Source organism: Caretta caretta, chromosome 6 (genome assembly GCF_965140235.1).
Source record: "Caretta caretta isolate rCarCar2 chromosome 6, rCarCar1.hap1, whole genome shotgun sequence".
Taxonomy (NCBI): Eukaryota; Metazoa; Chordata; order Testudines; family Cheloniidae; genus Caretta; species Caretta caretta.
Genome location: NC_134211.1, coordinates 71936341 through 71961992, shown reverse-complemented (window position 1 = coordinate 71961992; position 25652 = coordinate 71936341). Strand labels below are relative to the sequence as shown.

At 41.7% G+C, this 25652-nt stretch overlaps 1 protein-coding gene across 4 annotated transcripts in view; it reads left to right on the top strand.

Annotated features, from left to right (window-relative positions):
• BUB1B (BUB1 mitotic checkpoint serine/threonine kinase B) overlaps nucleotides 1–23947 on the top strand; it is a 45739-nt gene extending 21792 nt beyond the window's left edge. The window contains exons 15-24 of one of the 4 annotated variants that reach the window (XM_048852623.2): nucleotides 348–634; nucleotides 1174–1352; nucleotides 5712–5855; nucleotides 6775–6887; nucleotides 7158–7319; nucleotides 8423–8565; nucleotides 15849–16020; nucleotides 16601–16707; nucleotides 21561–21616; nucleotides 23928–23947. In XM_048852623.2, coding sequence (XP_048708580.1) covers nucleotides 348–634; nucleotides 1174–1352; nucleotides 5712–5855; nucleotides 6775–6887; nucleotides 7158–7319; nucleotides 8423–8565; nucleotides 15849–16020; nucleotides 16601–16707; nucleotides 21561–21616; nucleotides 23928–23932 — 1368 coding nt within the window. In that variant the 3' untranslated portion in view covers nucleotides 23933–23947. Of the gene's footprint in view, nucleotides 1–347; nucleotides 635–1173; nucleotides 1353–5711; nucleotides 5856–6774; nucleotides 6888–7157; nucleotides 7320–8422; nucleotides 8566–12411; nucleotides 13004–14123; nucleotides 14285–15848; nucleotides 16021–16600; nucleotides 16708–21560; nucleotides 22150–23927 lie in introns of those variants that run through there. The other 3 variants (XM_048852621.2, XR_007357055.2, XM_048852624.2) reach the window with 3 other exon arrangements.
• Nucleotides 23948–25652: the final 1705 nt, after the last annotated feature.

Genomic DNA, 25652 nt, shown 5'->3' with positions numbered 1-25652 from the left:
CCAAACGAGGTGTGTGATTGCCTGGTCAGTTCGTAACTCTGAGGTTCTACTGTAAACTGTCAGAAAGCAGAATGATATACAATTTGCATTATTAATCAGCATAAATACCAAGGACATCCAGTAGTCTGCCATGTGGAAGTTTTCAGGAAGGAAGCTAAGAATGAGTAACAAGTTATGTTACTTCTTGTGCTTTTTGTGTTGGAGAGTAGGGGGAGGTAGATATCTTCAGAGGTTTTTTATATGTGACAGGCTTTTTAATAGAAACTGTTCAAGACCAAAAATAAAACAAAATCCAGAGGCTGGGTGGTAGCTGTCACCTAATTTGTTCTGCTTTCTACTTGTTTCAGGATGAGCTCCATGGAATTGAACCCTTAGCTGAAGATGCAATTTTGACTGGCTCCTACAAGAACAAAACCCTTTGCCCCAGCCCAGAAGATACCTGTGACTTTGTTAGGGCTGCCCACTTGGCATCCACTCCCTTCCATGGTGTAGTGGCACAGAGAATCCAACCTCCTACCAACCCAGAGAGTACCCTGAAGGAAGAGTGTTCAGAGCCTAAGAGCACATCTCTGAGCCAGCAAATCCCTATTTGTGAGGGTATCTACAATGAAACTCTTTGCATTAAGAAGCTGAGGTAATTCTCTGTGGATCACATCTCCATCAAATACCGTATGCCCTTTTTTCCTGTTTGAGTCTTTGGTTGCTGGGAGTCTCTCTCCAAAGATTAGATGTAACAATATTCTTAGTAGAGCCAGGTGTACTTAGCACACCATTTTTCCAGCTCAGTCCAGGATTTGGGTTGCATTTTGCCATTCTTTGAGATGTTACACCAATAAAATAGAAGTCAGTGTTCAGCCATCAGTCACAGCATTGCTGAAATGTTTAACTTCATGCTCTCTGTATCTAAATTAAAGCTGAGTAAAAATTTTAGCCAAAAAGATTAGAGAGGATAACCAATTCCTGTTATATTTCAGGGTTTCCTACTCTCTTGTTAATATATTAATGGTTTGGCTCATGAGGACTTGTCCAGTCTCCATTTCAGGATGAAAAGGGGATTGTGAATTCATTCAGTGTTTACTGGGGATGTCTGGCATATTTTTGTAGTGAAGGGATTGGCATCCAGGCACCACAGCAGCTGGAAAGTTGAGTAGCTGATAGTCTTCTCATTTACAGCCCAATTATGGAAGCAAGTCAGGAAGACACCCGTTCCTCTGGTTCATCTGTTTCCTCAGCTTCCTCTCTTACACACATCTCCACTATTAAATACCTGCATATTCCTGAGAAACTGGAATTGGCTCAGAGCCTGCCTGTTGAAATGGCTAGTGACACTGGAGGCAGTGAAGACACTACTAGTAAGTACCAAGTCTGAATTTCACTTGAGACAACATGTCTTAGATTTGAGCTCAGTTGCAGACTCTTCAGTATGTATGTCCTGTATTCTTCTGTACTTTGTGTAAACGTCTTATTGGCTTTATGGTTTTATATGCTTAAGTCTATGCAGTGAGCTGTGATATCCTGTCTTATAACTAGGCTAAGCAACAGTGTGAGGGATATAAATAAAACAAATTTGAAGGATGTTAATATTAAATGGATAGAGGGTTCATTTAAGGTAATATAATGGAATATAATTAAGAGTAATTGGATGAAATTAAGAAATTGGAAAAATTAGGGCTCTTCTACACACACAAAACTAATTCAGAATAAGGTAGGGTCTAAATTTAAAGCGCATTAACTATTCCTGATTAACTCCTTGTGTGGACATTTTTAGTCTGGAATAACTCTCTGTAGACAACCATTAGCTTGAATGGCAGGGAAAGCTTCCTTACAGGAAGATCTTTTTGGGTGCAGAACAGTCTTCTCAGGAAAGTAGTCAAAGTGTCATAGTTTGGGATATTGAAAAGGCCATCATCCAACTTGAAATCTAAACAGATTTTGGAAATGCCTTAAACTTGCCCTTTAAGTTCTGCTTCAACTTCTTTTTGCTTTTACAATCACAACTTCCTGTTTTCTGAATGTCTTTCCTCCCTTGTTGGTGTGGAAAACACAAACTATGAGGACTGATTGTATAGAGTCACTTCGATTGCTTTCCTCGTCTAGTCGAAATGGCTGCTGTAATTGAAAGAAATTTTTCTTCTACAGACAAGGTGAATAAGGTAATATCTTTCAGTGGCCCAACTTCTATTTGGTGAGAGAGACAAGCTTTCGAGCCACACAGAGCTCTTCTTTAGGTACCTTTCCCAGACCTGAAGAAGAGCTCTGTGTGGGTCGAAATCTTCTCTCTCTTCCCCTGCCCACACCAATAGAAGTTGGGCCACTAAAAGATATTACCTCATCCACCTTGTCTCTCGTATATCCTGGGACTAACATGTCTACAACTATACTTTTCTTCTAGAGTCAGAGTAATCTCATATGTTGTAATAAGCCAAAATTTGCAATATTGTGGGTATGTAGAGCTATGTACCTAAATCCATATTAAGTGGCTATATTTTCAAAAGTGTTGAGCATCCATATCTCCCATTTAATTTCAGGAAGAAGCATGTACGTTGACTGTTACCCTTCAGTTAGTGGATAGTAAATTTACTAGCATGCTAAGTTGTAAACTGGGAATGATCCTTCATTAGCATAGGTCATTTAGGGTATGTTTGGTGGGGTCTCTGAGCCAGTGTTCCAGCCCAAGCCCGAACATCTATGCCTCAATTAAACAGCTCCTTAGCCTAAGTCAGTTGGCACAGGCCAGTTGCAGGTTTTAACTGTAGCGTAGGCATACCTAAAATCTGTTCCCAGTAAGCCTTTTGTGATAACTGTCCGTTTCTAGAATTAGGCATCACTGTTTAAAAGGTATCCCCAGGATGTGAGATGAAAGTGTGGATGGGAAAAGAATCCTGTCAAGATAAGATATTTTTGAAATGTTTCAAATGGATCCATGAAATACCAATCTTTTTGTAAGGAAATCCTTTGTACTTACATTAACAGGAATGCAAAGGTTGCAAGGCTTGCTTGGGAATTTAAAGCTAGATACTGTTTTAAGCCACAGTCCTGCAAATTAGACTCACAAATTAGATTCACACAAGCAGTTCTTTCCACTTGTGTGGAATCCCTGGTGAAGTCGGGGGTTCTGAATTGGCACAGGGGCTCATCCATGCATAATCAGTATGCAGGATCAGAGCCTAAATCTTTATATCTTCCCCTGGAAAAACTGCCTTATAATGAAGGTACAAAAAGTGAATTTTACTCCAGATGACTGAGGTGTGGTAGCTCCTGAATTATACTAATTGCTGAATAGTTAGTGAGTAAAAACCCAATCATTTCCATAGAAGTTTAATACTTCTATAAAATTGGGCCTCAATAGTTTTCTTCATGACACTCTAATTTCAGAGTGATCAAAGATTGTTTGTTTGTTTTTGGAAGCATAAATTAGAATTGGTGCCAGTGAGCTCAGTAGAGCACTGCAAAATATTAAATGCCCTTCTGAAGTGTAATATTTCAGAGGCCGTTTGGATCTGTATGGCAATGCATGATTATCAGGAAAGACAACTGTATTCAAAACGGTCTAGTTCTGTCTAGTTCTTCTGTTGTATAGAACTATTCCTAATTGCAGATGGTCAATTTTTCTCTCCATCGTTCTCTCAAATGGTTTCAAAACTATTTCTCTTTCAGCTAAATAGAACTATTGAATAGACTTTTTTTTTTCCTTCAGAATTTACTCTTTATATTCCAGTAAATAGCAGTGGGTAGAGGAATCTCAGCCCATATCTTTGCACTTCTCCTGTATACTTGCACTGTAGAATGGAAAATGTCAAGATTCATGACTAAGACTCAGGCAGCCACTGTTCCAGGTGCACCGGCAGCTGCTGGGGTAGTCTAAAGCCACTGTGGCCCTCCCCTTTCCCCCCAGCAACAGAGTTTGGGTTTGGCAGGGGATTGGGGCTCTGGGCGTCACTTACGTGGGGGGCTCCCCAGAAGCAGCGACATCCCCCTCGCTCAGCTTCTAGGCAAGGCGGAGGCTCATAAGAACATAAGAATGGCCATACTGGGTCAGACCAAAGGTCCATCCAGCCCAGTATCCTGTTTACCGACGGTGGCCAATGCCAGGTGCCCCAGAGGGAGTGAACCTAACAGGTAATGATCAAGTGGTCTCTCTCCTGCCATCCATCTCCACCCTCTGACAAACGAAGGCTAGGGACACCATTCCTTACCCATCTTGGCTAATAGCCATTAATGGATTTAACCTCCATGAATTTATCTAGTTCTCTTTTAAACCCTGTTTTAGCCCTAGCCTTCACAACCTCCTCAGGCAAGGAGTTCCACAGGTTGACTGTGAGCTGCGTGAAGAAGAACTTCCTTTTATTTGTTTTAAACCTGCTGCCCATTAATTTCATTTGGTGGCCTAGTTCTTATCTTATGGGAACAAGTAAATAACTTTTCCTTATTCACTTTCTCCACACCACTCATGATCTTATATAACTCTATCATATTCCCCCCCCCCTTAGTCTCCTCTTTTCCAAGATGAAAAGTCCTCGTCTCTTTAATCTCCCCTCATATGGGACCTGTTCCAAACCCCTAATCATTTTAGTTGCCCTTCTGTGAACCTTTTCTAATGCCAGTATATCTTTTTAGAGATGAGGAGACCACATCTGTACGCAGTATTCAAAATGTGGGTGTACATGGATTTATATAAGGGCAATAAAATATTCTCTGTCCCTTTTTTAATGATTCCTAACATCCTGTCTGCTTTTTTGACTGCCGCTGCAAACTGCGTGGCCATCTTCAGAGAACTATCCACTATGACTCCAAGATCTTTCCTGATTAGTTGTAGCTAAATTAGCCCCCATCATATTGTATGTGTAGCTCCCATTGCCCACCTCACCCTGTTGCGTGCCCCTGCCCCCTCCTGCATCCAAGCTCTGCTGCTGCTGGGGTGAGGGGGAAGGCATGGAGCCAGGTAGGAAGCTTCTCCCCCGCCCCCAGCACCTGGGCTGCCCTCCCCCAGTACCCAGGAGCCCCCCACCCCAAGTTTTATTCACTGGTATTTTTAGTAAAAGTCATGGACGGGTCACGGGCTGTGAATTTTTGTTTACTACCCCTGACTTTTACTAAAAATACCCATGACTAAAACGTAGCCTTATTTATGACCATTCAAAGTGGTTTAGTGGCCCCAACTTTACTATAAGCTGATTATAGCTGTTATGGGTAAATGTGGCTGGATGAGTTCATCTGTAACCTTTTAATTTTTGTCATGGTCTGGAGGAGGGGTTACATTCCCAGTAAGTCTTTGAGTAAAAAATTCACAAATTTGAAATCTAGAAATGGGTCAAAACTGGAACATGTCCTGACTGGATTTTGTAGTGTTCAGATAAATACACCTAAATCCAAATACCTATAGTTTAAATCTTGGTTTTTAAGAAGTACAAAACTTGACTAAGCCTTAATTTAAATGGTCTGTACTTATTCAGTACCTTACTTTCAGATTCTGGGATGAATCTTCAAAGGTGAGTAAATGTTACTCTGTAAAAACTTAGCAAAAGAAGAAACCATAAGTAAGAGGTTAATGGACTTGCCCAAAGTGATACTGCAGAAAATCAGTAGCAGAATGGGAATACAAGCAAGGTCTCATGAAATCCACATGCTAATCTAATCACACATGCTGGCTTCACAGACGGAATCCACATCTGAATCCTGCCTATCTGTAACTCTTACTTTTTTGTTTCTAGATGACCCACCTCAAATGTTATGGAGTGCAGAGCAGCGCAGAAGGCTGTTGGACCCTCTGCCAGATTCATTGAGTAATTCTCCAGGTTTTTGTTCAGAGAATGGGCCCTTGCCTGTGATGGAGCTGGAGAAAGAAATAGAGCTGGGTAAGCAGTAAGAGACCCTAGCGTGCTGGCATTCTATTCAAACTGGCTTAAGTTTTTTCCTTCAGAATGGACTCCAAACTGTAAATTTTGAAAAATAACCTGGCAGTTAGATATTGCAGTTAATGTGATAGCATGTTGCCTCCAGAGATCTTAATTTGGACATGCCACGGATCCAAAGAGCAAGCTTGCTTCTGTCCTTTGTGCAGTCTCTCTGGAAGAGTGCCCCATTATCACTAGCCTCTACACCCCCACTTTTTTGCGAGAGAGAGACCCACAGCTCTAGACTGGGCCCTCTGCCTTCAGCACCTCTTTGTCACCATTGCTCCTCCAGCAGGTCTAAATGAGTTTAGACTACTATCAGAGGCTTATCCCTGTTGGAGCTATGCAACCAGCGGATATTTTCAGCAATGCAAGGCACTTTTCAAAATAAGCCAATATTTATTAGTCAACTGCAATACAGTATTTTAGGGTCCTTAAATTCAAATGAAAAAGCAAAACATATGTGCATGTCTCTGCTGGCAGTCCGAACTGCCTTTCTTGCCCAAGCATCCAGGATTCAAATCTCTTCCACTTCACTGGGCAGCAGAATTATAAATACAGTTTAGACGACCCAAATCATCAAAATTAGAGCTTGGAAGAGTGTCTTCAGATGTTTTTTTTCTTCCTTCCTTGGTTAATGTCCTGTCACTGGTCTTCCATTGTAACTCCCATTCCTATGTTCAGTTTTTTCACACCAACCCAGATATGCCTACATGGCCAACACCAGTCTGGCCAATCTCTTCAGTCCCATTAGGTCAAAACTCAAAAGTGGGTGGGGAAACCAATATGCATGTTTTTCATAAAGATGATACAGAAATTTGTCACATTCTCCATATATGTACTTCCTGTGATCTCTTCTAAACGTAAACATTCACAATAGGGAATGAGATTTACTGCATCAAACGGGAATACTGGACCAATGAAGACTACAAGATGTTCTTTGGTATTCTATCCAGCTTTGCTGAACTGGATGCAAAGGGGTTTGCAATAAAGGTAAGACTTGTCACCATATGCACATCTGAACCTTAAAGAGTTAAAACTATCAGCTCATCAGGGTAAAATCTGGTCATGGCAGTTGAATGAATTTGGAGTATAGAATTATTTAAGATCTTGCACCTTGCTCTTGCAATAGAATAGCAGTTCTGGCCCTGTGTAGTCTGATTTCTCAGTAAAATGGGAAGAGCTTCCTGAGCTGTATGTGAGGATAAGCATTTAGGTTTACTCCAACAATAACTTTTTTTTTTTAAATGTACCTTTTTATAGGTGTATTCTCAGCCTGTGCCTTGGGATTTCTATATCGCACTCCAGTTGCAGGAGCGTCTGAGTACTGACTTTGACCAAAGCTTCAGTGAGAACTGCAGCTGTTTCTTATACCTGGATGGCTGTGCTATTCTGCATAGGGAGATAAATCACTTTACTCTCTGGGTCAGTGCAAACAATCTATGTATGATATAGGAAGATGAACTGTAGCATAGATACTAGCAGTTAGAGATGTTGGTTCTTGCTGGATGTGAAGCAGATTCAAGGGGCCTGGAATGTTAGATTAAACATAGGGCCCTATCTAAATGCAATTTTGATGTATGTTAGCAAGAAGTATGTTTGCTATAAAAATTCTTAGTTTATAAAGTTGGTATCTAAGCAGCATTCTCACTCCTGGGTTTTGTGCTTTTCAGTATGAGACAAGGAGTTCCACAACTTCAAAGGGCTTGCCTACATAGGGACACTCAGGAAAGTAAAGGCCAGGTCAGCTAAAGGTGTGACGCTAATATGCATAAATTAAAGTGTGTATTAAACTCTTGGGTGGATGCTCTCATTCAAAAGTAAAGTGGCCAGGGGTTTTGCTGTAGCTTAACCCTGCAAAGGCCACTTTGCTCCTGAATCAGAGCATCTACACAAAGGTTTATCACACTTTAATTTATGCACATTAATTTCATGCCTTTAGTTGACCTTTCCTTAACTTTCCTGAATGTCCCTGTGTAGATGTGGCCTAAAACTTTTTGGTTGCTAGAGGCATCAGTAGTGACTTGAGGCATGAATCACACCACCCCACCCCCCAGAACTAGTGTCATCCACGTCTTTTAACTGCAGCCCTGAGAACTCTCATCTAGATTTCCAGTCTGCTATGCCTGGGGGGAGTAGTGTTAGCATCTTGCTGGAAGGACGCATGTTTAAATTCAGTTTTGACTTACACAGTTTGAGCTTTAGCATATACTGGGCTTAAAAAATAAAGGCCAACTTCAGCCTTCAATGAAACTTTTTTCCATACAGATTCTTCAGCTATTTATCAGTAGAATCTGCTGAGAACTTTTGCACTCACTTAAAGTCTGCTGGGTTTGTTGTCTGGTTGGAAAACTGATCATGTATGTGTCTGACCAAGGAGGGCTGAACTGGAGAAGCTTCCTGGCTTCTCCTTAGAGCTGTCTAGAAAAAGTGAAAGCTTGTATCATAGGATTGTTCCTGTCTGCTGCTCTGTCTCTTGGCAGAAGAATGGTTCCTCAGTGGTTTATATTTGTTCTCTCTGTCTTCAGGATATGATCCAGTGCTGTAAAGACATCCCTGAGGAAGTGATTATGCTGGTTGTTTACAATATCCTGGATGTGGTGCAGAAGCTACACAAAGCGGAGATTGTCCATGGAAACTTGTGTCCAGAGGCTCTCTTCCTGGGAGACAGGTTGGTAGCCTCTTTTCAGAGACCTGGAAAAATGCATTATATTCAAGCTCTGTCCTGAACCTTGTGCTGTTGTAACTCCTTTTTTCCTATGCAAGTGAATAGTGACATGGCTCACTATTTCAGGAATAGGAGGGCAGCAGGCTCGGAAAGTTGATGTGGAAATCTATAAAAGGCTGTATATGAAGCCTTTTCCTTCTATATATGAAGGAAGGGGGTATTCCTGAAGAAAATACTCCATTATATAGTTACTATTTTAAAATTAGCAAGTTCACATACAAATGTATTAGAACGCTACAACAAATCAAATATGTGGAAGTAAAGTAACTTGCCATTGAGATTAAATATCTGAAAAGAAATGTAGAAGGCTGAGGTTTAAAAACATGAATATTCTAGTCTGGAAATAGATTAGTCAGTTCTCTTTGCAGCCAGCTTCTAAAGCCTGGCCTACACCTAAAAGTAGAATAACCTAGCTATATCGCTTAGCGGTGTGAAAAATTTTGCGCATAGTGCAATGTAGTTAGGTTGACCTAACCACCACATAGATGCAGCTAGGTCAGTGGAAGAATTCTTCAGTTGACCTGATTACCTGCCTCTCGGAGAGGTGGATTTACCTAAGTCAGTGGAAAAACCCCTTCCAATGATGTAGGAAGTATCTACATCACAATGCTACAGCAGCAGAGTTGTAAACTGTGCCACTGTAGTATGCAGACATTGATTCAGAGGACATCAGTTTTCCTCCTTAGGCTCTTGATGAAGGAAGCCTCTCTTTCCAAATGTATAGCTCCTTCACATTGTTGCTGAGGTTACTTTCTTGCACATTGCTCAGCTCATCCCCCTCAATGGCCTTGCTGTCTAGATCCCACATGAAACTCAGAAGCAGGGAGCTAAGGAGCAACATCTGTACTTTTATAATGACTCATACAAGCTACTTCAGTCCTTGTCCCTTTCTCTCCTCCCCAGCTTCTTTAGGATTGTGTCCTTGCCTAAACACAAGTTCACCTGTGAACTGGTGGAACTTTTTTTTTTTTTTGGTTGCCGATAATGATGTCTGCATTAGCATAAATCCTGAATAGGCTCACCAACACACTGAAGTAACTCTGGAGCTACACTAATAAAGTTTTCAGAGAAGCAGCCGTATTAGTCTGTATTCGCAAAAAGAAAAGGAGTACTTGTGGCACCTTAGAGACTAACCAATTTATTTGAGCATAAGCTTTCATGAGCTACAGCTGCATCCGATTAAGTGAGCTGTAGCTCACGAAAGCTTATGCTCAAATAAATTGTTTAGTCTCTAAGGTGCCACAAGTACTCCTTTTCTTTTTACTAATAAGAAAGTAACTCCATCAACTTCAGTGGAGTTATTCTGGATGTACACTGATATAATGGAGATCAGATTTGCCCAATGACTAATAACCCCATAAATGCAACTAACTTTTTTTTTTTTTAAAAAACCTCCTTAGTGGCAAAACAAATTTAGGTCCAGAAAAAACCCCAAAACACCCCACCATTGTCAAGTCTCATGGACTTTCATGTCAGAAGAGACCATGTGATCACCTAATCTGAGCTCCTGCACGTTGCTGGCCAAGGAACATCACCCACCCACTCCTGTAATAGACCCCTAACCTCTGGCTGAGTTACTGAAATCCTCAAATCATGATTTAAAGACTTCAAGTTACAAAGAGTCCACTATTTACACTAGTTTAAACATGCAAGTGCCCTGTGCTACAGAGGAAGGTAAAAAAACCCCAGGGTCTCTGCCAATTGGATTTGGGGGAAAATTCCTTCCCGACCCCAAGTATGGCAATCAGTTAGACCTTGAGCACATGGGCAACACCCACCAGCCAGACACCTGGGAAAGAATTCTCTGTAGTAACTCAGAATCCTCTATGATGGGTTCCCTGGGGTGCAACCTGGAACTAGGATACCACTGAGGCTTCTGTTTTACCAATCTGGGCTCCCTCTCACACTGTGATTGTGACAAGTTGAAAACCCCTCTAGGTCCTGCACTCACGCAAACATTCACAGGCAGGGACACCCCAAGCTGAGTTTCATGAGTGGCTGGTGAGAGCATTCATATACCAACAATAGGCTCCAGCCAATTCCCCACAGCTCCCCAGCCTAGGACCCCAGAGGTGTACCATCTTGCCCTGGTCAGAAGCTTGACCAGTGTAAGTTTATTATCCAGTCCATCCCTCTCGATATGGAGAGGACAATGCACCAGCCCCTGTTTCTGAGCAGATTTCCCTTTTGAACCATGTTGTTTTAGGTAAAAAACGAACTATTTTAATTACAGAAAAATAGATTAAGTGATTATATGTAATTACCTAAAATGAAACAAAATTGCAATCTGAGTTCTATAAACTAGACAGGATTTGAATCAAGCAGTTTCTCACCCTGATGCAGCAGCAGCAGGAGTTTGGGTGCAGGAGAGGGCTAAGAGCTGAAGCAGAGGGTTGGGGTGTAGGAGGGGGCGAGGGCTCTCGGGAGCGCTTTCCTCGGGGGGGCTCCCCAGAAGCATCAACGTATCCTTTCCTCAGCTCCTAGGCAGAGGCATGGCCAGGCAGTTCTGCGCGCTGCATCTGCCTGCAGGCACGGCCCCCACAGCTCCCACTGGCCGTGGTTCCTGGCCAATGGGAGCTGCAGAGTGGGTGCTCGGGGATGGGGGCAGCATGCAGAGCCCCCTGACCACGCCTCCATGTCCACCTAGGTAGGGGCCACAGGGACATGCTGGCCGATTCCAGGAGCCATGCAGAGCCAGATGGGGAGCCTACTGGCTCCCCTCCCCCCGCATCCAGCAGCAGCACAGGTCCTGGGCCACATGCCCCTGCAGCGCCCCCAGGCTGCCCCCTGCCCCAGAGCACCCACGGTGCCCCTGGGCCACCCTCTGCCCCAGAGCACTCAAGTTTTAATCAAGGGTATATAGTACAAGTCATGGACAGGTCACGGGTCATGAATTTTTGTTTACTGCCCGTGACCTGTCCATGACTTTTGCTAAAAATACCTATGACTGAAACGTAGCCTTAGCCATTATCCATATTCTGGCTAGAACATCCACAGGAAAGTCCATCAGGTGGGGATAAGCTTCTTCCATGGCCAATTGTGTTCACTGATAGGCCGTCAACTTGATTAGTCCATTCACAATATGCTGGCTAGACCTGATATAAACTACCTTGTGGGAGTTACCACAGCAGCGAACACATTTGAAATACAGGTACATAGTCAATATTCATAACTTCAGATACAAAAATGATACATGCATACAAATAGGATAATCATATTTAGCAAACCATAGCTTTTCCATTGACACCTCAATGACCTAATTTATATAACAGTGATGAATTTGGGGGTGCCAGGGTGTTGCTATGGGGTACAGAGTGTCACAACCTCCCCATCTAGTGTCTTATCACCAGCCATTGGAAATATTTGCTGCTAGCAGTTGCAGATCAGCTACATGCCATTGTAGGCAGACTCATCATACCATCCCCTACATAAACTTATCAAGCTGAGTCTTGAAGCCACTTAAGTTTTTGCCCTCTCTGCTCCCTTTGCAAGGATGTTCCAGAACTTCACTCCTCAGATGGTTAGAAACCTTTACCTAATTTCAAGCCTAAACTTATTGATGGCCAATTTATATCCATTTGTTCTTGTGTCCACATTGCCCCTTAACTTAAATAACCCCTCTCTCTCCCTGGTATTTATCCCTCTGATATATTTATAGAGAGCAATCATATCTCCCCTCAGCCTTCTTTTGGTTAGGCTAAACAAGCCAAGCTCTTTGAGTCTCCTCTGATAAGGTAGTTTTTCCATTCCCCTGCTCATCCTAGTAGCCCTTCTCTTCATCTGTTTCAGTTTAAATTCATCTTTCTTAAACATGGGAGACCAGAACTGCACACAGTATTCCAGATGAGGTCCCACCAGTGCCTTCTATAATGGTACGAACACTTCCCTGTTTCTACTGGAAATACCTCGCCTGATGCATCGCACTGGTGGTTCAGTCATCCTGTGATCAATCAATACACCCAGGTTTTTCTCCTCCACTGTCACTTCCAAATGATAAGTCACTAAGATAAGTGTGTGAGCTCATAATTACTAGTCATGTTTATTAATACTAACATTGCCATAGGCCAATGTGGCAAAACCACAATATATTACAATAAAACTTCAAAATTCTGGATTTAGTTTTATTAAAATACACAAATGCAAATTAAAAAAAACCAAACCAATTAAACCATATAATCACTGTCTCTTTCCTTTTCCTTATTTTAGTGGCTGGCCATGCAAACAGGGCAATCGCTTAGGTCACAAATATGCTGTCAGTTCCTAATAAATATTTAAATATTCTATTTTCTGAGCGGTCGTCGGAAAAAGATATCCAGGACAAAAACACAGAAAGCCTTTTTGACCTTCAAGTGGCAATTGCAATTACAATATAACAGTGGGGTAGGTCTTCCACTTTCCCAGAGCCACAGGGAAAGAGGGGGTTACATTTCTCAATGCCAGTAATGTGTCTTCTAAGTAAGCTGTCTGCATAGTGTGACAAAGTTCCTCCTCTGCTTTGGTGGGTCCTACACTTATTTCTCACCTCAGAGGTTCACGGCAGCCCTCAGTTTGGCCACTTTCGTGGCTCAAATCTGCCATTCACTCAGTTATCCTCATCACTGGCCAGCATGGGGAAAGGAAGAAGAACGATCTCCACAGCCTCCACTGATCCACCTAGTGGATCGGGGAACAGGCCAGAGACCTTCCCCTCTGGTGGAACCCACAGTCCAGTTCAACTCCTCCAGTATCAAGTAGGGAGTTGGAGGGATGGGGGGAACCCAGGCCCGCCCTCTAATCCGGGTTCCAGCCCAAGGCTCTGTGGATTGCAGCTTTCTGCAGTGACTCCTGTGACAGCTACAACTCCCTGGGCTACTTCCCCATGGCCTCCTCCCAACACCTTCTTTATTCTCACCACAGGACCTTCCTCCTGTTTGATAATGCTAGTACTTCTGAGTCTTCCAGTAGTACGCCTTCTCTCTCTCTCTCTCTCTCTCACTTCTTGTACCTCTTGCTCCCAGCTCCGCACACACGCACCACAAACTGAAGTGAGCTCCTTTTTAAACCCAAGTGCCCTGATTAGCCTGCCTTAATTGATTCTAGCAGCTTCGTGATTGGCTGCAGGTGTTCTAATCAGCCTGTCTGTCTTATCTGTTTCCAGAAAGTTCCTAATTGTTCTGGAACCTTCCCTGTTACCTTACCCAAGGGAAAGGGACCTACTTAACCTGGAGCTAATATATCTGCTTTCTCTCAATGCCTTTGTAGATTAGAACTTGTTTCTCAAAGAAACAGTCTTTTGTATAATAATTTAAGGTTATATTCTTACTGTATTTACTTAGCTACAGAAGATTGACTAGCAAGCGGCAGTTAAGTACAGGATTTAAAATCAATTATTTAAACTTATATTTTTATTCTCTGTTTTCATTAAGGATAACTGTTTGGAACATTTGATTAAGATAATGATCAATACCATTTCCAGTCTTTGTTGACGAGCATGTCGTCTTTTTATCTTTCTTTATTAATAGGAAAAATAAAATCTTACTGGCATAAAAACAAAACAAATAAACAAAAAAAACTCTCCTGTAGCCATCTGGCCCGACCCTGTCACAATAGATGGAAATCAGAGCGCGTAAAAGCCTTCCTTAACTTGTTATTGGAAAATCTTTCTAAATACCTGATGTACCTGGTGAGTCTTTTTAACAAGGGGAAACCAAATTGACATATCTATAGTGGAAACAACTGCTGTGTCTAGCTACTTATTAATGTCCTCTAATCTCAACTTGATTAGGGATTTAAATCTAATTGTTTCCAATTCTGAGAAGCCTAGAGAGAATAGATGGAATTTTAACCAATGAAACTTACTGAAAAAGCCCTTCTGAGCTATTTTTCTAGGCATAGCCTTGTCAAACATTGGCATACTATAAATACTAAGTCAAAAATTGATACTACAGTATTGCACTTTGGACAGAATAGAATTTATGCAGGTCTCTGTTCTAAGGGAGGGATAGCTCAATGGTTTGAGCATTGGCCTGCTAAACCCAGGGTTGTGAGTTCAATCCTTGAGGGGCCATTTAGGGATCTGGGGTAAAAACTGGGGATTGGCCCTGCTTTGAGCAGGGGGTTGGACTAGATGACCTCCTGAGGTCCCTTCCAACCCTGATATTCTATGAGAGCAGCTGGAATGTTGTTTGAGAGAACCAAGAAATCTCTTTGGAATCACTTCTATTCCTGTGGTATCATTCCATTTCCATATTTCCACACCATATAGAATTTGAGCGCATACCTTAGGCTCAAACACTCTAAGGGCTGGTGCAATTAAGTTGTTTTCATGAGCCAGGTGAAATGTAACACTGATTTGAAGACTTCTCTTTTGCTACCTGAATATGTTTATCTCACAGCCCTTGTTTTATGAGAACCGGATACTCAGGTAGAGGAAAGAACTAACTTGTTCAATATATTGCCCATAAATCCTGCATTTGTGCAACCTCAGTCTTTGACTAAAGTTTTGGAGTAATTTATCGAAAGGCCCTCCTGTTGACAGTATAAACCAAACACATTTAATAAACACCTCAATCCACTGATGTTTGTGATAGTAGAACAATATTGTCGGCATATAAAACACAGAATAATCCATGATTTTAGAGGGAAAATACTGATCCCCTTTTAATGCTAAAACAACAGCATTAATATTAAAAGTTAAAAAGAAAAGGGACTCATAATTATGAAGTAGGCCCACAATGTAAAAGTATTGAAATAGAATGACTAGGGATCTTGATCTGGATTCTATTCCTGGCATTGCTACATATTGTTAGCTTGGATAAATCACTTAATCTGTCACCTCTCGGTGTCTGTCTCTCTCTAACTGTAAAACAGAGAATATATCTAATGGATTAAACTTCACAATACCCCATTCATGTTTGAATTGTTTTGAGATCCTTGGAGAGAATGAGATAAAGAAGTTCAAAGCATTATATTAAATTTTCCTCTTGTCACAGCACCTCTTATTTCAGACCCTCTAGCTGCGATGCACATATATCAAGATAGGATTATCTCTGTAAAGCAATTTTCCCCTGTAGCAAAGCTTGGAGAGGCCAATATTATCAGGGTGAGCCTTTTTTAGTAGCCATTCCTAAACTAACCATTAGAGGGAGCCATTGGCATGGCTAAGATTCTTACCTGCTGCACAAGATAATAAAAGGAAATTGTACTGCTTCTTTGTCTTTTATGTTTCCTTGGAATTCTTTCCTTAGGATCTGTGATCCATTTGCTAATAATGAGATTACCACTGCTTTGAAGATAGTGGACTTCTCTTACAGCCTGGATGTGAGGTTGCAGCCTAGAGTGAGTTTACTCAGCAGCTTCCCAATAGCTCAGACCCAGCATGGACAACAGATCCTAGCCAAGTGCTCTCTTCCTTATCAGGTAAGTACATATTAACCCAGGGTGATTGCTATGAATGCCCCTTGGCAAGTGTCTTCCTTATCTGAAGAAACGAGATGGAGACTGAGAGAGTTAATATTTTAAGCTGAATGTTGTTGGATATGTGTCCTGTGTTTATAGATCTTATCTAATTAAGCAACATCTTTCACAACTGCCATAACTCTTCAACAAAAACCCTTCAGCTGGACCCTGTGTATTCTACATTAGCTGAAGAAACTGGCATTGTTAATTTGGGGCAGTTGTGTACCTACATTCATCTGACAGTTAGAGTTCATTATAAATGGCTAGACTGTGTCTCAATCTGAAATGCTAAACAAGGATTTTGCTTCCTATAGTAGTTCGCTTTGCTTTCCTTTGATTAGCTTAATTTAGCTTGCTGGAAAATCCTCACAAACACCACAATACAGGGTTAATGGGTACAGAAGGTGTTGTAGGACATCTCCAGTGGCACTATTGCTATTAAAAATGCTTTAGTGCTGTACTGAATGGATGTGGAGGAATGGCGAAATGGCTGCAGAGATCAGCAGAAGCAGTTTTCTAACACTGATTGTTGTGGTTTCAGGTAGACTTGGTTGGTATTGCAGAAATAGTGCATTTGATGCTGTTTGGGGAGCACCTCCAGGTTTATCAAGAAGATTCCCTCTGGAAAATCAGTCAGAATTTCTCCAAGTAAGTGTTTCATCAGGAATCTCTGGGTAGGTAAAGGCAGCTGTAGCTTTCTCCCTCACCTCTGTGTTGCAGCCTTTGTCAAAGCTGGAGCATAAATTCAATGCTATTAGTTGGTAACAGCAGTGCTACATTATATTGAGAATTCAGTTTCGAATCTAGTGGACTTGTTTATTGTAATAGAACTAGATGGACTCATTGATGCTTTCTTGACTCCCTTACATCTATTTACACCCCCTTACACTTTAGACTCCCTCACACATTAGTAACTTATTCACCAAAGAGCTGAAAGAATGTGTAAATTAGAGTGTGGCCTAATTTGTTACATAATTTTATACCCCTTTTCTGTCCTCTTAATATGAGTTACACCGTCTTAGACTCCCTCTGAGTCAGCAGGCAAATTTGGAGCTGGGGGGGGCAGGAGGGGATTACACATTAATAAGTGGGCATGATTCTGTGTTGTAATCATTTCATTTTTCAGCTTTTCACACTGTGCTGTGTGCTATGCTGTAGTGTGGGCAGGATGAAAGAGACTGATTCAGGGGTCCTGTCAGGGCGGGAAATAGTATAATTAAATTTAAAGATTGCATCATGCATACACAAAAGGGGCAGAATTAAGGTTGCATGGGCAGCTCCCCTTTGCACACTAACCTGTTAACTTCCAGGCAGCAAGAACTTGCTTTCCTCCTCACCTCCTGTAGTCAAGTGTCTTGGGAAAGGGGCAGCTTATGCTAAGGCCTTCAATCCTTCAGGGGAGTTTCCAACTTGCTGAGCCAGCCATTCAGTCTTATGGGCATTGGAGCTGGTCCCAGGCTGTCACTTCCAATCTTCTGCAGCAGCTATGGTTTCCTGCCTAGGTACTGTCTCTGAGTAGAGATTTCTCAACATTTTGAACTAAAGTCCACAATGGTTTTTCTTTAGTCTGTGTTCTTCAGTGACTTGTCCTGCTCCTCCTACATTGGGCCTGGTTACTATTAGACACACAGTTTGTTTCCCATACTGTAAACATCTAGTTTGTCACTGTTTGGTCTCCGACCTTTGGTGGAATTCTAATCCATCTGACCCTTCAAAGAATTAGATGAACTAATCAGCATTGAGGAGCTATAGATCCTCATGCACAGTGCACAGCTCACAGTGAGTCTTCTTTATTTGAACCTCCTCCTGTCTGGGGTTTGAATTTCAACTTGACCCAAAGTTTCTTTTTTTCTGTTTCTGTAGCGCCACCAGTAATGGTTGTTCCCTTTTTTCTTATCTCCCTGCTGCTTTAGAAATTGTTAATGAGAATTGGGCACAGGTGGGCAGAAGACTTAATGTCCCTACTGCCACTGCTTGTAACTAATCAGCAACAGAACAATGTTTTCTGTAACTGAAGTGTACACTTAAATTATTGCCTGATGTCTAAGTCTAACTTTTTCCTTAGATTCTATCATCTCCTCTACAGATCCTGCTGATAAGCAGCTATCCACTTGGAATTCTTGACTTTTTCCACTAAAATGGATCCAGAAAGGATTTTTTCTGCTATACCTTGATTGTGTCCTTTTCTGGGCATCTTCAAAGGGCACTCCAAAGATGACTAGAGGTAGCCATTCATACCAGTATGCCACAAATTTTGGTGAACTGAGTTTCCCCCTCCTAATATCTCATTCTCCCGGACATTATTTTAATGACTAGTTTGGAGAAGTTACTTCTGTGGGCAGACTGCTATTCCTTCATCTGCCCACTTTCTCTGTTCTGAAAGTACATCTTTGCTCATTGCATCAGTTATGTTTTGGGCTTCTGCATATGTTTATACAACCATTACTTAGATGCAGTATTGTCATGCCAATTGATATCTAGTCTACAGGAACTGCAGTACCTGTTCACAGGTTGGGAGTTGCCTCTAGCCACCTAGATTCTGTTTGTGATGCCTCTTAGTGTACATTGAAAAATCTGTCCTTTGAGTTGTACAGTAGTGATTTGTCAATAGATTGATACATTTCAAACAGTTCTTCTGTTTTCCTATATATTGTGTTTAGTGTTTTCACATTGTACCCCTGAAGTTATTTAATCTTGAGTGGCAATTTATTGCACCAGTTTTCATATGAGACTATTACTTGGAATTCTTGTTCTCTGAAGAGAGAGACATACTGTGGACCTATGGGTGCCACTTACCCACCCACTGCTCCTTCAGGTGGAGAGGAATTCACTTCTTTGAGTGTTTTAGTTTCAAAAGGAACCAAAAGGGAGTTACTGACTGAATCATTGATGCAGGTTGACTTTTGCTCTCTGCTGTCAGACATTCTGGCAGTTCAGATCTTTGAGCTAATTAAATCTGACCTGCCATGAGAGACTTGTGGACAAGTGCTCTGTTGCATTTATGTATCTTCCAAGAACAAGAATTACAGGAATATTTTTGTAAACCATACTAGTATAACTATATATTTTTAACATGAAATATTAAATCAGTAGCAGCAGCATACCTTCAGGAGTGTAGCTCATAGTGTGGGAGTGAGGAATCTGCAGTGAGTCTGGATATTAGGATCTGCCAAAGAAGGCAGACTCAGCTTTTAGTGTGTCCTGCTCTTGCATACAGACTGTGTAAGTCTTTCTCTGGTTATTTGGGCCATTCAACACATTCTATGGTTGCAGACTGCTGTTGACAACACAAGTTTCCCACTGCAGGGACCCTTTGCCCTCAGAAGATATTGCACAGATGGAAAAACTTCCATTTAGTAAGTTTCAGCAGAGGGATATTGGTTAGTGTTCAGTATGGTCCCATGTGCCCATTCAAGCATGGGTCAGGAGCATTGTGGTAGTGATACTTGTAATTCCTGTGAGGAGAGAGCTTATGCTAGTGCTTTTTTACCAGTTGCATGTGGCTTTTTGAGGAAGAAGGCATTATTCTGTCCTGCCTACCAAAGGTGCCATAAGTGGTTTTAGAACCTACTTGAGAGGAATAATTAGAGGATTGCTTTCCTGGAAAAGTGCTCTGGGCATGTAGGGGAGTAGGAAGTAAAAGGGGAAAATGACCTACACAAAAGCTTGTGGTGAATGCTGGATACCTTGGCCCTGCAAGATCTCAGAGTTTAGTTCTCTTTTAAAAATTCACTGTGAGAGCTATTTTGATGAAGAAAATTTTGGGCTGAATAAATGGGTGAGTGACTGGTGATAAAAATGTTGAGTTGATGGAGCTACTTTCTCAAAGTACAGAGATGTTTGGAATTCCAGGACCACACGCAGAATTTAGATTTGGAGGAAAGATGAGATTGAAACATAAAGTAGAAATCTCTGAAAACTTAGACAACTTGAATTCCTAACTTGCTGACTTGATTTGGTAACAAAGGTATGGGAAAAGCTGGAATCTATTATTTTGCTAGAGTGTTTGTCTAGATAAGGAGTTATAGACTTGAAACCATTTCTTCTCCTGTCATCTTTAAGAATCCCTTGAACTGACTATTAACATACTAAAATCTCCTGCCGTTATGGTAAGCACAGTTGGTGCTGTTTTTATTAAAAGCATATTTCAATTGCATTTCTAGTTCTGGAACTTATCCCTGGGGCCCATGAATCTCACAGAATTGTGTGTACCATGTCCTCCCACTATGGGATTCTGGGAAACTGGAAATGTCTAGGCTGATATTGGTTGTCATGTAAACCTGTTAAATGGATCATTAGGGTAGAATGTTTGCCACTGATCTTTTTCTAATCTCCTCAGCCCTACCTACTGGGCTCAGTCTGCCTATGGATTTTTTTGTTTTGGAAGACCCCATATCAATTCACAGTTGCATGACATAGTGCTGTTCAGACTGCTGCTGCTGATATGGCTGCTGTAAACTCTCTTCTAGCCAGCTGCTTGCAGCTGAGCCGTCTCCTTTGAACAGCCAATGTAATTTCTAGCTTGAAGGAAGAAATGCTTCACATGAGGCAGCATTCTCTAGAGCAGTTCTTAACTGGGGCTCTAAGTTTTTCAGGGGGTTCATTCCTCTGCTCTCTCTCCCTCCTCCTCCCCCCCTGACCCCCTCCGCTGGGCCCTTGAATTTTTATACCATGTTGTGGGGGACTCATGGGGATAAAAAACATATACTTCCTCACAAGACTGAGAAGCAAAGGATTCCTTTATTTGAATTATAGCTCTGACACTGATCCTTCTTGGCCTTAGTAAAGTCACTCAGCCTTTTGTTTTTGTTTTTAATATCTATTTTACATATGGGGAAATTACCCCATAGGGGAGTTGACAGCTAGTGTTTCACAGACAATTGGCTGCGTAGAATGCACACACATTGTTCTGGTAGATGGGCAGAATGGAGGCTTCTAGCAGCAACCAAGCCATTAGCTTATTTGGACAGTTGTCCCTTGCAAAGCTCTCTTTTAAATGCTGGTAATCATACAGAGACCTAGCTGGGCTCTGCTGCTCCTGTTACTGAGAGCTGGGGAATATTTTAAGGGTCTTCAATATCCACATCCAGCCTGTCTCCATGAAAGGGATCTGCCAAGTTTGGTGATGCGTCAAGGAATTACTTGCTAACCTTTTCCAAAATCCTCAGGCTAGCCCTATGTAAAATGGTAAATAGGTGTTAGATATGTTGGGGTAGGTGGTGGTGAAAGTGTTTCATTAACATGCACAGAAATGCTAAGGTTGGCTCTGTCTAGTTCCTGCACATAAGTCCATTTGTGAAGGGTAAAGAGCCTGCATGTACAAGCTTCACAGCACCCCTCACTTTTTCCTTACACAAGCTCATTGGAGAGTGGAGCTGAATATTATTTTAGACTGCCAAGCCTCCACAGGGCTTGCAGAGCCAAATTGAAGCAGGAATCGTGATGGAGCTGTCATTTGGGTGGATGCTGTTCTCATTGAAAACTGTTTTGTATGTTTTTAGGACTGTTGACAGTGATTTGTGGAATAAATTCTTTAGGAGGATTCTGAATGCAGATGGTAAGTCCACAGTGCCTATGCTGAGGGAACTAAGAGAGGAAATGAGTGGCATGTTTAACAGCTCTGTGCAAGAATGGTTTTGTGGCGCCTTAGCGAAATTGGAAGAAACTTTCAACTTGAAGAACTTCCTCTGATCCCATGTAGAAAGGCAACCAGCCGCCCCTTTTTACCCATCTCGGGGGAATTTGCTGTTAATACTGGGTATGCAATATATCTTCAGTGCTAAACGTGGAAATTGGTTGCAACTGTTTCTTCAATACTTTAACTCATAATAAACATTTAACAAGTTCTATATAATATCTAGATGTCTCTTAAACCTGGTGCATTAACTAGATATGTATAGAAGATGTTTTATCCATTTTCTTTACCAAACTGTTCTATGCCAGCCAGCCTCATGTATGACTGCTAAATGTATGTTTTAATACCTAAAGCACATTCATGAGTTCCTCCACTTTTGTCCTGTTTTTTTGTTCTGTTCTCTACACATGCTGTTAATCACTGCTTAAGTAATAAACCTATGTTTTTGTAAGCAACTCTATCTCGTGAAATTTTACTGCCAAGTGGCCTTCGGAACGTATTTGACTTGGTTTCTGGAGTCATAGGACTGAGTCTGAGTGACATTTCTGACTAATTGGGGGATTGTTCATGGTTTTACTAGATGCATATAGCTATCCTTTGGGTGGCTTTTACAACCATCCAGGGATTTTTTAACTTGAGCTGATATCCCAGTCGGAAACACTCATGGATCATTGAAATAGAAGAAATGCCTCACATATAGTAAACATCCCACTAACCAAGTTAAAATACAGAATTCATGAATTATTATAAAGCAGCCTCACTTCCTTCTCATCATGTTTGTAGAATGCCCAGCAAAATGAGGCCTACCATGATCTAAAAGTTAATATAGTTCATGGTTAGGTTTCCTTTTAAAATGTTTTGCTCTTCCCTGGACATTGCAGCTATTGCTTTGGCACTTGGCTCCATTGGGTCTGCTCCTCCACCCCCCACCCCTCCCCTTGCAGGTATGAGGCCTGCTCAGCCTCCAAGGTATCACTGGCAAAACTGGTGCTCTCTTGCTTTGAGCCAGCCCTATTGTTGATCTGTGGTGTCTTGGTGACGCACCTATCCCGGCATGTTCTGTCTTTCACCACCAATAGTTAAAAGTACTATGGTGACTGCCTCAAACTCCTGGGGATTGGAAGTACTTAGGACCCATTTGACTGGCGCTGAGGCCAAGGTCTCAGTTGTGTTTTGATCTTGAGTGGATCAGATAGCAGAAAATGGCTAATGTCCAAATCAAGGATTCAGGACTCTGAATTGGAGGTGGATCAGTCTGGCCACACTCAGCAAGAATAAACTTTTTCCACCTAAATACTTCAATAGTATGTGCAAACTGGTGACTAATGCCATTGGCCTCCAACTAGAGTTGCAAAGTTGACTCCTAACCCCAGGAAAATAACATACAATGTAAATCTGACACAACCATTCCCCTTCATTCCTCGTTCTGTCCCACCCTTCTCTGTGAGGTGAAGACCTCAAAATCTAATAAAAAAAATAGTACCAAGCTGAGTTGGAATCATCTTAATGCTAACCTAGTTAAGTAAATTAGTCTACTACTCCGTGGGAGAGTTTTAATGTGTTGGGTTCTCCATCTACGAATTGTATGCTGCACATGAAAGTGAAATAGTGTTCAAAGTGATTCTGGGTCTATTTCCATTTCTACCACTGACTGACTCGTTGTATGATCTTAACTAAGTCATTGACACTGTCACTCATTTCACAATACCTCTCTTCCTCTTCCTCTTCCCCCGCCACACTCAAGGCGCATATATGTGATGTAAGGCTTAACTGATTTGAGGCCCTTGGATGAAAGGTTGCATAAGCAGAAGTCATCCATTGGATCTGGTAAATTTGTGGTAAAATTTCAGAATCTGAACACTTCTGTGTGGTCTGTGGTCTTGCACAGGAAGTACAGGCTGATGGAAGCAATGCTAATGTTTGAGTTTATTGGAAAATAAGTAACATTTTTGACTCTTTAAAGGTCCTCCAAAAATATTCCTTAAAATTGGCAAAATTCCTTTGAGTTGTTTGCAGAAAAGTAAGTTGTTGTCTGCCTGAGAGTCTAGCCGTAGCAATTGTCTGCTTCTTAGCTTACTTTTACAATAAATATCTTAATATTTTCACTTGTTCATTAAGTTGATTTTATATACCACAAATATACAGCTGGCCTCAGACAGTTGTGCTCTTGTGTGGGCACTTGTGCCAATTGGTGGAATACTAAAAAACAAATTTTCTTTATTGAATTTACTAGGTTGAATATAGTCCAAGTGAATTTGTGCTAAGTACCAGAAGGTGAGTTGGAACTCTTCAATATGAAGAAATTTTGAGCAGCCTACAAAACATTGCATTTGGAATAGTAGTATATTAAATTCTAGTTAACTAATGCATTTTTCTGTTTACCTTGCTAGCCAATGATAAAGTTATATATTTACACATAGCTTTCTTGTTATACTTCCCGAAGTCTTTCAGCAATATAATAAGTGTTTGACATAACAGGTTAGTGCTATGGAATTATTTGCAATGGTGGAAAGAGCAATGACAAGTGGATTTCTCATGCTGAATCCTTACTCCACATGTCTGTAGCAGTGCTGTTAATGCCGGCCCTACCCGCAGAGCCCTGATTAGTTAGAGATTGGACAGATAGAAGCTAGGTTTCCCCTTCCACTGTGCTGGTTGGTAAGCAGGAAATCCCACCCTTACTTCCTGCTGCCAGCTCTTCTCCTTTAGAGGTTGGGAATGCTACTGAGGAGACTTCACAGGGTCAGGGAAAGGACATGTGTTGGTACTGCAGGAATGCAGCAGGCATAGAACCTGAACTATTGGGTTGGGAGACAGCCCTAGGGAGCAGCCTAGGTACATGTCCACTATAAACTTGCACCATATTGCATGCAGGAATCAGCCAGAGCCCAAAGGGAAGCAGAAGCCCTAATCTCTGACTAAGGAATTGATGTTAGAGGAGCATTTAGGCTGTTTGTTCTCTCACAAAGTAATTCCTGGGTGCATTCTGGCTTTTCTTTACACAGCTGCCAACTTCTCTACCCAATCTGCAAGATTTACTCTATCAGAATTAAAGACAAATTCTTCACCCAAACTTTATATCTGATGACCTAGAATTTGGCTGGCTGAGCACAACAGGGGGGTTGTTCCAGAGAGATCCTGATACAGATCAAAGTGGAAGAGATTTTTCCGCCTGGGCTTCACAAGGTCTTGACTCATTGCAAGCTTCTATCCCCGAGATTCTGGATTACGTCCTCCAGCTCTAGCTATCAGGCTTCACCATCAGTTCTATCAACCTCAATTTAGATGCCATTTCATCTTGCCACCCTCTTATTCAAATGTATACAGTGTGTTCTCACCTGACTTTTTTTTTTAAATTTCTAAAAGAATTGGTTGATGCCTTTCCCTGTTCAGGAACCTCCCCCATCCTGAAACCTTACTGTAGTTCTTCCTGGGCCTTTATGGAGTCCCTCTTTGATCTCTTCTCTAAGTGCACTTCTGCATATTGCAAGCAAAACTGCCTTCGTGATGGTTATCGCCTCAGCCAGGAGAGTTTGTGAAATTCAAGTACTAATGGCAAACATCAATTTCCCTCCCCCCCACCCCCCCCTTCAAACTGTCTTCCACAGGAATAAGATGATGCTGAGACCACATTCCTCACCAAGATAGTATTTGTTTTTTTTCCACTCAAACCAAACTCCCTATTTTCTTTCCCAAATCACACACAAACCTGGAAAAACCCAAGCTCCTTTAGATGCCTCCAGAGCCTTCCTTTATTACTTAGGCAAGACAAGGCCATTCAGGAAATCATCCTGTTCGCCATATTAGGGAAGGCTGTGAAAGGATAAGCCATCCCTTCCTAGCAGTTCTTCAAATAGATCACTCAATGCATTGCAATGTGCTCCCAACTATTCCTCAATGAGAGCCCAGTCAGCTTCTGCAGCATGCTGAAGAAATATTCCTGTATCAGAGATCTGCA